Source organism: Solanum lycopersicum, chromosome 2 (assembly GCF_036512215.1).
Source record: "Solanum lycopersicum chromosome 2, SLM_r2.1".
Taxonomy (NCBI): domain Eukaryota; kingdom Viridiplantae; phylum Streptophyta; class Magnoliopsida; order Solanales; family Solanaceae; genus Solanum; species Solanum lycopersicum.
Genome location: NC_090801.1, coordinates 43,923,218 through 43,936,813, shown reverse-complemented (window position 1 = coordinate 43,936,813; position 13,596 = coordinate 43,923,218). Strand labels below are relative to the sequence as shown.

Below are 13,596 nucleotides of genomic sequence, written 5' to 3'. Positions count from 1 at the left end.
ATGTGTGGATCTAGTCATTCAATTTCATACAAAATTGAATATCCATTTAGGCACATCCAAAATTCAAGATTATAAATGTCAATTTAAACTAAGTTAAAAGAGCATGTTAAACTTTTTTTCAATATATTTCCATCACTTAATCATATCAGATGTTAAGTTCTTTGAAAGGCGAGTATAACCGCAAACAGAACACCTTAAATAATAAAATCAGCAACAACTGAATGTATGAAGCCAATCCACTTTAGGACGGGATGGGATTGATTCAGTGGTAAAGATTAAAGGTGCTCGATAGAGAGAAAAATGGATTTTAGGAAGAATATTTTATTTTGGAAAATACTATAGGTTTTGGTATACAAATAAAAAATATTATGCTAAAAACATTTGAAGATATCTAAAACAAAACTATAAGATGGAGTTGGGATAACAATGCTTGTTTACCCTACCTTCATTAAGAAAAGTCATTTTACTTTAAGAAATTCTTTAAAGAGCGTCTTCCTAAAGAAAATATTTTTCAAAAGTTTTAACCAATCGAGCACAAGAAGAGGGAGTATCTGTACCCAACACACCCTAAAGAAAAATAAGGTTCCCATTCTATCTTCCTTTCTCCAATACAGGGTAAAAATAATGGCTCTTAAAAGATTTTTACATCAAAAACTGATATGCAAAGAGTTGTATTCCTGGAGTTGCAAGCACCCTGCATCAAAGGAAAACTATAGCACTAGATGTTGCTAATGTTTAGAAAGCCATACTCCCAGCTAGCCTGCTTTCTGAGATTCTTCTGTCTATTGCTGCATCTATTGAGGTCATCTGAAAGAAGAAACCACAAACAGTCCTTAAGACAGAAATACCGATAGTACTCAGAATTACAAACAAGTGGAAAATCATAGGATGCTTCTGATACAATGAGATTCCTAACCCGGCAAAAGAATCTGACCTGAGCCAACATTGAAACTCTGTTTGACCATATGTCAATAGTATAATCAATATAATTTACAGCGCATCTGGAGGTGTACGCTTGCTCACCCAAACCCAAATCTTTTCAAGGCCAAGCACAGGCGAAGATTTAAACACAGAAAATGAAATTTCCAAGAACAAATACATACACTCGATTCATAATCCTGTTCCTCAGAGTAGATGCTCACCATCTTGACAGAAATATCATTACTTAATTACGAGCAAAAGATAATAAAAATACATACTTGAATCTTTCGATGAACACACTTATTGGGATTCCTTGCCAACCAGTGAGTGGCCAAAGATAAAACAGTCCATGAACTAATGGGGTCGAAACATCAAGTATGATTGATTGGATTATCAGATATTCTTCAAAGAGTTTATCAGATAGTTTCAGCAAGAGGAAGGAGAATGGGGACAACTTGCTTAAGGACAAGGAAAGAATAGTTAAACAACTGAATCTGAGAAATGGAATGCAACACCTCTCGACAGGCGCAGCTCAAGTCCATATCCAGAAGAAAGAATACCAGTTCTAGGTAATGATAACTTACCTGGCTAGTCTCATCATGCACCTGGTACTTTGGCAAGGACATTCGTCTTTCCTCCTGTAAAATTGCAGACCACCATTCAGTATCACAGTCACCGAAAATAAATGAATTCCACCAGAAAAAGCAGAGAGTACAAACCATGGACATAGCGTCATCATCCCAAACCAAGTAGACCTCAACAAATGCTGGAGCTTTGTTTGTAATTACAGGAGGTGGTCCAATTGAGGGTCCACCAGTATTAGGGCCAGAGGCATAAGAATGTAAATTTACTAATGCTGGGGCTGCAAAGGAAAAATGAAATGTGAAAAAAAGAATTATCAATTTTTTTGAAAGATTTAAGTGGGCAATGAAATCATACAAAGAGTTACCCACATCATCAACAGTTGGCCTATAAAAAGCAAGACTCACATTCTCCCACATTAACTAATAAAGAAGATGCATAGAATGATAACACAGAATCAATCAAGAATTTCAAAACAGCTGAAGTGAATCATAGAAGGGAAAAGATGTGTCCTTTTTTCTTTTCCACAACGATTGACATCACGAGACACATCATATACTTTAACATCCGTGTAAACTACTCGTGAACAGATTGACTATTAAATCCCATCAACATACACGAGTAGCTATTACATCACTACTAAGGATTTTGTTTGGGAATAACTGAAAAATCTGTCATTTATTACTTCAAAACTCATGATAATGAGCCCGCACATCTACCCTTCTCTACTTGAATATTAAGCGAAGATTTGAACTCGTGACTTACATATACTACACATTCCGCGGCGTACTACCTTTGCCATTGAATAAAAGCTATGCAGGCTGCTAGTAGAGATCTTATAATGCCTAAGTCAATAAATAATCCATGAAACAAAAGATGCAGAAAAATTTAGAGTATATAGTTCTAGGATACATGTATGTGCCACCAAATAGGACATCACACTATCAGCATAACTATGACAATAACAAAGTTTATCCCTGCAAGATGCTGAAACCACTAGCATCTAAGGCCACATCGTTCTGTGGCCAGAGATAGGATTGAAACAAATAGGATACCTGGTTGCACATAATGTGGCCTTAGTTCCACCAAAAGACGCGCATTACAAATTTTAACAATACAGGTCAACGAGAGAATAAGCATAGGTTACCTGGAACCTGATAGCCAATGCTTGAAGGAGAACAGTTTCCCATTTTAGGGGCAATTGAGTTGTTCACTTCAGCAGGTGCGCTTAATGGCACACTTGCAGTCAGCATTGGCAAACTTTGAATAAAATTGTTGTTAGGAACCACAGGAAATAATGGTTGAGACACAGGAACAGGTGGGGTAGATACTGGCAGTCCTGGAGGAGCAACAGGTAGTGATGGTTGAAGTATAGGTGGTGCAGTTGCTTGCACTGGAGGCCTGACATTCTGCACAGGAAACAGTGGTTGTTGCGGCAAACCCATAGGTGCAGTAGGTGGAAACATGACAGCAGGATACTGTGGATACCAAGGAAGGGGCCGAGGAGGAACTGGCCAACCGGCAGGACGCATTGGAACAGCAGGATTGTAGCTGCAATAAACAGGAAACATCCATGCAAGAATGATATACTTATAGACTTACTCGTCAGAGCTTTTGAGCAAGCAACTTTCTTATAAATAGCATTTAAAGCAAGCAAAAAAAGATATTAATAAAATAATAGAAGTGGCATATTTAATAACCTATTCGCCAGAAATCAAACTATTATTTTTTGAGAAAAAAAACTCGATCAACTTCAAAAATAAAAAGAGTGAAGTGGTGAAAACACCCCCAAGCTTGGGTCTCACACCCTTGAAGGAGTGTGACACTCTTAATAAATATGGCACCTAAGCAGTAAACCATTTGAAAAACGGTAGAAAAACTCATTTTTCTTTTCCCATTAATTTTAAAAGACCCCAATGACTATAACAATCCTTCTTCTTCCTATTGAAGTTTCCTCCATTGAAACATACCTCAAAAACACCTCAAATTTAAGTTTCCTCCACTAAACATACCACAAACACACCTCAAATTACCCTTTGAGGTGGCACAATGGTTTGGGCTTGGAACTTATACGTTGAGGTCTCAAGTTCGAAACCCCTTGCTTTTGCTCTCAACTTCGAAACCCCTTACTAGCGAAAGCAAGGGATTTGCCTACTGGGCCAAGCCTAGTGCACGTTACCTCTCTTATGTGGTTTGCGAACTATTACATGGGAGCGAGGTTTTTAACCTGTGCGCACCCAAAGGGTAGGGGCAGTAGGTTTCCCTTGTCATCAGAAAAAAAAAACACCTCAAATTTAAGTTTCCTTCATTAAAACATATCTCAAATTAGAACTCAAATTTGAGAGCCTATTTGGATTGGCTTTTCATTTTTGACTTATTTTATCATTTTAGCTTAAAACCAAGTGCTTATAAGCCTTCTTTTTTTAATTGCCCAAACACTAAAAAAATGCTTAAAAGTTATTTAAGCTTAGAAGCACTTAAATAAGCCAATCAAAATAGGCTCTAAGTTTCCTCCATTTACTCATGCTCTTCAAATGCTAACTCAATTTTCAGACTCCCTAATTAAAAATAGAAATTGTTTTAAAGCACTAACTTATGAAGAAGATGACTAAAATACTTAACAAAAGAAGCAAAAGAACAACGGAGTAAAAGTGTCGGCGATCGAAACTAACAACCCAACAAAACCCTAACCAAAATCACGACCCCCAAACTATATAAATCACAAATCAGTATAATACAGATGTTAGAATATGAATAGGAAAAAGAATAGTATATACGATCCTACTTAGAATATAAATACTATATAGAAGCCTACTTGGAAAAGGATTATAAAGTAGTGTCATAATTGGAAAAGAAGTCTAATGTAGTATTCATACATAAGGTCTCAATGTGATAATGTAGAGACACAATTCAATAATATTTTTCTCCTATATTTCTCACATGAGCTAAAACCCTAGCCTAAATCTTCGAATCGAAGATTTCTAGGCCAAAACCCTTTGATTTTCAATGAAAATCAAAGGGTTATTTGCAATTTTGAGAGAGATGGGTCCTTTTGAGAGAAAATTTGGATAGAGATAGATGAGTTCTTTTCAGAACATGATCGGGTGAGTTTATTTTAGTTGGGTAGGTAATATTAGAGTGAAGTGGTTTTACACTATCTATGTGGAGGGCACATCTACAATACATCAGCACAATACTCCAGCTGGACCGCAAGTGATGACACATTATGTTCTTGTGGCAGATCGAGGTGTATTTACGCTCAATTAGATAAGTGTAAAGGTGTTTTATTATTTGGCATAGTTCTGGGATTGGAGTAATCATTTGTGTCAAGTTTGGAGGTATTTTCACCACTTCACTCAATAAAAAAAGCTCAATAAACCAAGGCCCTAGTGCTTAAGGTATCAGAGAATCTTCAGTAGATATTGACTGTCGGGGTAAAAAGTCAGAGCACTTTTGAAAAAATGCCTCTTTTAGGTCTGACTTAGGAACTTGTCGTTACCCCTTTTTTCCCTACATTCTCGGGTGAGGTCTTCTTTGTTGAAAGTTTCTATAACACTATGGGTGGCAACCTAATCTTTGTTTCAGATGATAAATCATTTAAGTTAGCAAATATTGGTGATGATCGCATCAGTTGGTTCTCAACCATGGAATGAGGCAAACGCTTTACAGTATCAAGATAAACGAAAATAACCTCGGTTGGATGTGCACAATACTTCGTATAGCATCTAAAGGGGCAGGAGATTTATACAGAAGATGGAGAAGGAAACAACAATCTAATCTATCGAGGGTCTATCAAGACTACAACATATATGGTCGGTTCTTGAGTGTGGAAATGTGAGTAGGAGATCAGAAAAAGAACCAAAGAATGATTTATAGTTAGACAGAAATTGCAGTGACAATCCTCTGTAATCTGAAGAATCAACGTTCATTTGCACCGTCAACGCCATTAACAAAATCCTTTTTTGCAGCTACAACTATTCTGAATTAGCCAGCAGAGGCAGCAACAACTCTGCTTGGTATGATAGCAACCATCCTATTGCTAGGTGTCTAATTGGAAGATCCAGTGATCCTTTCAACCACATCCGAAAGGCAGAAATTATCCAAATATGGTTTGTCTCGAGATGAAAAATCACTACATACCAGAAAATTAGTCAAATTGATCACAATCTTTTCCTTTTTGAATTCCCATTGAGATAGGAGGTAGTTAAAGCTTGCTTGAAACGGAATGTTTTGGAGGGGTCACCATACTCTGGCAGAAAGAAAGGGTAGGCACCTTCACAAAAGTATCTCAATTAAAGCTTTTGGATCTCATTGAATGCTTGATCATTCGATACCTTCGAATTCATTGGAAAAAATGAAGGGTTCATCGGAGTCAACGATGACACAAAAGGTTCCATTTTGTGTTGTCCATTTGTTCATAATAGAACATCCTAACTTCATCCATTAATACTTAATGTTCCTCAACTTCTTCACCACATTTTTAAATGAGAAACTCTTAGCTTCGTGATTGCTACGAGGCTTCATCCCTAGGTTATGTTATCCTACGAACTCATGAATTTATCAAAGTTCAGTAATTGAAACAATTAAAAGGGATCCCCTACGTCATAGAACGGTGATGCAAAAGCAGTTACAGCACGCTCCCATAAGATCATCTTGGTTTCAAGAATTTTTTGCTTTTCTAAGCTTCTCTTTTTTATTCCTTTTTTATGACCGTGGTGTGCGAGCCAGCTTTTGCCCATCTCCAATAATTCTAAGGGAGACATGTCACTTCCCACCATCAGCAGGTGTAACTTTGTCCATCCAAGATAGGAAAAGTGGAAATAATCACCTAGTATTTTTTGTCTCAACTGAGTTTTCAACCTGAGACCTTAGAGTTCACAACCACTTCATTGATCACTAAGCCACACCCTTGAGTGCTTTTCTAAGCCTCCATTTTGCTATGATTTTTTTAGAAAAGGGTAACCTTGTATTCACACCAAAAGATTCATCATCCAAAAAATGATGAATTGGAAACTTACATCCTACACGGGGTATTCTTTACAAGTTCACTATAAAAACAACTAATTCTATTATCTCCCCTATCAGATTTTGTTTACACCAATAAAACAAAAGGCTTATACAATTCATCCTAATTTACTGTAAGTTGGTGTTGTGTCCATCAAAGCACCTTGAGTTCCTTTCTTTCCAAAGAGTCCACCATATGCATGCTAGGATAGTTCTCCACCAGAGTTGCTCTTTTCCTAGTGTGTTAAGATTCCGGTAACATGATTTCACAATGAACACCCCCTTGTTGTGTAGTTTCCATCTAGGTTTGTCATGTCTCACAGATAAAGCTGGATGTGAGTTTAGAACTTCCAATAAATTGACAACTTCTCCAATTTCCCAGTCATTAAATGCTCTTCTAAATAAGAGATCCAACCCTATTGGCTCCTAACTTGGGCTACCTTTGAATTCCTCTGAAGACTTAGGTATATAGGTATGGAAAAGGAATTTCTAAGACTATCTTCTCCAATCCACACTTCATTCCAGAAGTCAGTTTTTAAACTGTCACCCACATTGACTGAGATGTTATTGTTGAACTGGGGCCACAGTCTTCTTATGGTTTTCCGAACACTACACCCAATGGTGCCCACAACTTCCTCAGTTGTCCATTGAGTAAGCAAAGCAAACCATATTTCCCTACTATAAATCTTCTCCAGATGGCTCATGAAAGAAGAGAACAAGGAAAAGATGGAGAACTCTGTCAACTGAAAAGAGGTAAGTTGGAAAAAACCTAAAATTACGTTTCAAGTTTTCAAGGCCGAGGTTTTTTCTTCTTTTTTTTTTTGAAAAGGAGAACTCCTCACCTCGGCTCGTTGCCTTCTTATCACCTTTTATTGTCACTGCTCTCCTTGCAGGACAGAGGCAAGGTGCCTCGCCTATCATAACACTAAGTCAGCCACTACTTTTGCTTTTGTATCTTTGTTGCATCCTCTTAATGTCTTTCAATGATATTACTGTTCATCAAAAGAAGGATATTGACATATTGTACTAATATTATAACAACATAGTACGAGTTAAGACATTGTACCAAACAATGGCGGAGCCGGGATTTTTGTGGAGGGGGGTGAACTCTAAAGAAGTAAGCCTAAAATGGAGCAAAACAGACCGGGGAAGAAAATAATTAACCTTAATATGCTAAATTTAAACTTGCCTTGTCATGCCACATTTAGTGTTTCTTCCTAATTTTACCCTGCTTCATGGAGTCTTCTTTAAAAAAAATGTGATTTTTATCTTTTATGTTGTAGTGTTCTAAAAGAAAATGTTTTCATTCAATCATATGTTACTTTGAAAATTATTTAATATTCTTTAAAATGTGTGGGGATTGAGTGACAAGTATTATAATGCATATTAAAAAGATAAACAAATGGCATAGCCAACTTTTAGTCATGCATTCAATTTATAAGCTTTTCCATCCATATAAAAAAGATAAATAAATCAAATAAATTTAGTTTAGAATAGAACTGGAAAAAATAAGAAAGAAATATCAAGGAATATTCATGCCTTCCAAACTTCTTCGTTCAATTAAATTTAATTTACCTTATCTTTAAAATATATTTTTTCTACCTCAATTTTAAGTTCAAGAACAATGGATATCCTTGACGAACAGCATATGAATGAAAAAGAACTCCACATTTCTTCAAACATCAGGAAATTTCAAAAGATGGGAAGTATATCCATGCAAACATACAGTGGTGGTACTGTGCCGAAAGTTGCCCGGGGAGGATAACCGGCAGCTAATGATCCTGGAAGCACACCACCAACATACTGGGATGATAGGATGTCTACTTTGGCAGTCTTTGCCACGGCCTCATCCTCTACAAGAAAATGCAATCCATTAGAGGAAAAGTTTAGAGTTTGCAGTCGCGAGATAAGAGTGGAAAAAACATTTTTAAAATTAAAGTGTAATGCAATATGCAGCACTGGAGAGATAGAATTAAACCTGTATCGACTCGAGTATGGAGATAAGAAAGGCATAAAAATCTCAAGAATCCTAAAATCAGAAACTGAGAAGTCGACAACTCAGCTAACTGCCTTTAGTTTATCGAGATGGTAACAATTAAACCGCCAACTTCTGAAAATTAGAGGCTTCAACAGATTACAAAACCTGAGGAGCCCATGTTGAAAAAAATATAATTCTAAGACTGATAATAATAGGATATTTAATATGATAAATGTGCTAGAAAGCCCCCCTAACAATTCAAACTAACACTTAAACTTTATTTATTTCAAATCTTGACTTTATCTGTATATAAACAAATTTAGTGCAACCATCTTTCTGTAAGAAGAGTACAAATTGGATAGTCCCATGTAATGGCGGACCTAGGTGGACCCCCTCGTCAAAAAATTATATATCATGAAATTCTGATTTTATGGGTATATATATTAAAATGAACCCCTGAAAATAAAGTATAGACTTGGCGTGGATAAGTGGTTCAAGAAATGCCCCTAGGTCACGGGTTCAAATCTCATTGTAGCATTTTTCCCCTCTTTTTAATGCTTTGGAAAATGTAACTTTTGGGCTTAGACCTTCTTCTTTTCATTATTTTTCCTTTTATTCCATTTCTTCATTTTAATTTGTTTTTGTTTAAATTTATTAGACACATTCTTTTTATTTTTAAAGATTATTTTTATTTTTGTATCTATTATTCATGTTGTTTCAACGTAACTCTTTTTCATACTCTAACTTGAATAACTCTTTTAGAATATGATGAATTATACTTGACTTGAAATTGAGATAGAAATATAAATTATTTTTTAAAAAAAAAGGTAAATCAGATGTAATTGAATGAAGCCAACTTAAATATCGTCAACATCATTTTAAAAATATTAATTTATAGATTTCATGGAATTTCTTTTATATTTTTTATTCTAATTTTAGAGGGATGGGAACTAAACTTATTTGATTTATTTGTTATTTGTCTTTTTTACAAATTATAACTAACCCAGTAAATTGAACTATATGAACTAAAAAAATTGACAATGCTATTTATTTATCTTCTGAATATGCATTATAATATTAGCAACTCTATTCTTACACAATTTTAGAAAATCTTGACGATTTTAATAGTAATATGTGATAGAATGAAAACTAATTTAAAATTTTTAAAAAGTGAAAATTAAAGTAAAACATTACAAAATAAAAGTATAAAAAACACAAGAAATTTTAAGAATGCTCGATGGAGCATGATAAAAGTAGAAGGAAATTTTTAATATGGTATGATAAAGTAAGTTAAATTTGCATGATAAGGTACATATTTTTTCCCCGTCTCGCTCCCTTTTTCATCATTTAATTTTCACTCGTTTTCAGGAATTAATTTATGTAATACAGATTCAGTTGATCCGCTAAAATTCTTATCAATGTATCTTTGTCCTCGATATCATTGATTAGTTTAGTCTTTACTTTTATAAACCAATGAAATATCATGGTTCTTGTACAAAGAGCATGCCAAGCGGCTACTACGCTCACCGCGCACTGGCATTACTACCTGAACTTCTTATTATACTTTAAACACCTGAGCAAAAATCTTGAGTCCGCCAGTGGTCCCATGGAATGGAATAGCAAGGTAAAAAATGCAAAAGTAACTCTTAACTTTCTAAAGTACAAAGAGGAGTCAAACCTCCAGTTCTTAAAGGGCAAATTCTTTAATATCAGACTACAATTGCCATACCTTCCTCTCCATAGTGAGCAGCTAACGCATCCGGTGGGATTCCTTCCATTCCATATATTTCAATATCTGTTGATTCTCTGCCTTCTTTGGCATTTGGTACCCTGTAACAAGAAATCATTTTAAATTTTCCCAATGAATTGTAAATAACAGCATGCAAACGTTCCTCCTCTTCCACCCTGCCTCTCAAACAAGACAACTTAAATGATACAGTAGATAGTTTATAGCTAGTTTTCTCCTGGAAAGGTTATCAGTCACTTGAGCTGGCAACTTTAGGTGATCTGAAAATCTATGGAGATAAATGGACAAGAAACGAGGCTTTAACTTTCTTTTTTTGGGGGGTTGGATCAGGAGTAACATCGTACACAATTTAAAGTAACCGAACACTTAAAAATGACTTTATCAATATTTATGTCATATCAAACAGACCACATAGTAAAACCAAAACCTTTAAGATTTACCCTTATGGATGATAGGTTGTAAGGAACTTTACACGTACATGTGCAAAACCCAAAATAGTTCTTAAGTATGTGTGTAGAAGTATTTTGATCCTTTATATATACCTCTAAACTTACAACATCCTTCATATTTGTAAAAGTAGACATATTTGGTCTTGACAAAAGAAAACCCTAAAAGCTAACAGAATAGTACACATTATTGGTTAAAACTAACAGATCTAACTTTAAGTTCTGCTCTTGAGCCACTAGAAGAGCATGTGACCTTTCCCATCTACTCTATCAAAACGTGAACATTTTCGTTCTTTTTCTCATCATATATGCATGAGGAAATTAGTGGATTGGTGGAAAGCAATTCCATCATGCATATAGTGCACAGAGTAGAGGAAAGTAATGAGAGGTGTTTCGAAGACATGTTTAATCTTATCCAGAAAATTAAATGGAATTGTATTATCAACTTTTATATTTGGTGTAAAGAAGATTGTAGAGGAAGCTGATCAGTTAGTAGAGCTTTTAGGGTTTCTCTAATTAGTCTTAATCTACAAGTGTCCACAATATTTGGAGGTCTCCGGCATGTCCTGATTGTTGATTGGTGAGGAATATAACTTACAAGTTTGCAAGAAAATCGTGTTTGGAATCCATCAAATTTGTATAAAAGACTTAACCTAAATCTAGAAATAACGTAACAAGTTTGAGGGGATGAGCCTTTTTTCAAAGATTGCTAGTTTTACTTCAACAGCAATGTGAACCGTTGACAGACAACCTAATGCTTTCAGTTGGGAAATAACAATTTGTTCTCAAGTAATTCCTTAAATGAAAAGCTTCTGGTGCAGAGGTTAGTTTTCCACATATCACGGTTTTGATTCCTAAATGTGTGCTTCTTCACGTGGTTCTAAAGGGGTGATTTTGACAACAGAGAATCTTAGGATACAAAAGGTTGTTTTCTTGAGCTGGTGTTTCCTTTGAAAGGAAGCAGGTGAGCACATGAATTATATTTTACTACACTGCAAATCAGCTATGAGGTTACGGGAGGATATCTTTAGATGGTTAGGAGTTTCTTGGGCAGTGCCAAGATCCACAAAAGAGTTGTTCAGCTGGAAGAGTGGAGCCAAAAGAAGAAGGCATAAGGCTTGAAATGTTACTCTTCTTGCTTTAATGTGGGTCATTTTGAAAGAGAGATATCAGGGAAATTTTTAAAGGGCGATGGTGACGGTGACAATGAGCTTTGCTCAACTTAGGAGTAGTCTCCGATCCCTTATTTTCTTTGGGTGCACCCATGTAATTCTTGTATGTACAGAGGATTGGGTGTCTTATATTTCATAGGCTTCTCCTGTATATGGCCAAATTGGCCTTAAATATTTTGGTGTTTCTATCACATACACAGATACATTAGAAGCAGTCAAGTTTCATATCAATAACAAATATCATCATACACAGATACATTAGAAGCAGTCAAGTTTAGAGGTATATATAAAGCACAAATCTTTACAACAAGACTAAGGACAAATCTCTTTTGTTTCTTCCTAGTTCCAAAGAAAACATGAGTAATTGGGAGAAAATGAAATTTGTATTCAAATATCTCCTAAAAATATATTTGATGAATTAAATGCTACGCACTTGGTGACGGTCTCTTTGTGAACCTGGAGAACGTGAATGGCCATGCCGCTAGCAGTGGAGAGCTTCCTATGGCAATGATTGCACTTGAAGTGTTTGGCTTTCTGGTGCTGAACCAATATCTTCTCATCATCAAATTCCCTATCACAGTAATAGCACCAAACCTTATCTGACGCTCTCTTCTTCTTCTTTCCCATTCCCTATTTCCAAACGAGGATTGAATGTTAGGGTTAGGGTTCTGATAGCAACTCCTCAGATTGGGGGTTTTATTTTTTGGTTAGCGTTGCTAGAGTTCACACTGATCAAAGATGATCGATCATATGTTGGTATTACTCAAATCTCTCTAATTTTTTATTTTATTTTACTTTTCCTTTTATGGTATCTTCCTAATCTATGATATCATTTCATATTTAAATTACAAAAAAAAAAAGTATTTATAAAATCACCTAAAAATTGTTTTAAAATTAAGCCTCGTATCAACTATGGACATATATAGAACATCATCCATTGAATGAAAATTTATCAAATGTATTAAATCCATAAAACTTTTCATTGAATGTTCATAAATAAAATGTCTAGTTAAATTTTATTAGGTAAATTTTAGTGAAAAAGACTTAGGTAAGAAAAAAGAGTATATATATAGTAACACGTTATTTGGAACTGAATAAAACTCTACCTGTGATTATTTCTATAAAAATGTTAGTATATCAATGAAAGCTCTGTTTTCAAGTTTAAAAGTGCATAGAAAAACTTTAGACTGATCCATTATTTACATCATAGGTATACCTTCAAATATTTTCACTCATAAAAGTAAGTTGTTGGAAAATTGCATTTAAAAGAATTGAGCATTGTAGAATGTCAAATTCACTCATACAAGAAGTGGTGGAGAAAAATATCACTAAGTGATTGAACGTGGACATTATGTATTTAATTAAAAAAAGATTGTGTATTAAATTGCTAATAGCAATTGGGTGATCCCAGTTCAACACGTGCCCAAAAAAGGGTGGCATGACAATTGTTTCCCAGTACTTAGTGACAGGTAAGAGAGTGTGCATGAAATACCATAAGAGGACCACTTTCATGTCTTTTATAGATTAGATGTTAGGCATGTTTATAGACAAAAGTTACTATTGTTTTCTTAACGACTATTTTGGGTACAACCAAATTGCTAATGCTATTGAAGATCGCTAAAAAATTCACTTTCAAGAGAATGCCATTGTCACATTTCAAAAATGCATGATGTTCATGTTTTCAAGTATGATGCCATGTCACGAGCCTATACCCTAGACGTGGTTGGCGCTCGAGAATTACTATTG

The 13,596-nt window shown here is 35.1% G+C and overlaps 1 protein-coding gene across 2 annotated transcripts; it reads right to left on the bottom strand.

The window, feature by feature from the left end:
• Positions 1 to 568: 568 nt before the first annotated feature.
• LOC101252640 (protein SUPPRESSOR OF FRI 4) lies at positions 569 to 12,692 on the bottom strand. 2 transcript variants are annotated; one of them, XR_003245186.2, is made up of 7 exons: positions 12,284 to 12,667; positions 10,215 to 10,315; positions 8,234 to 8,360; positions 2,651 to 3,054; positions 1,641 to 1,783; positions 935 to 1,559; positions 569 to 807 (listed from the first exon to the last, which is right to left on the bottom strand). XR_003245186.2 is itself a non-coding variant. In XM_004231553.5 (7 exons), exons 1-7 carry the CDS (start codon positions 12,475 to 12,477, stop codon positions 736 to 738), a joined length of 1,095 nt encoding a protein of 364 aa, XP_004231601.1. In that variant the 5' UTR covers positions 12,478 to 12,692; the 3' UTR covers positions 569 to 735. The 2 variants fall into 2 exon arrangements, 1 of the variants encoding a protein (XP_004231601.1); XM_004231553.5 differs by having other exon boundaries at positions 1,506 to 1,559; positions 12,284 to 12,692.
• Positions 12,693 to 13,596: the final 904 nt, after the last annotated feature.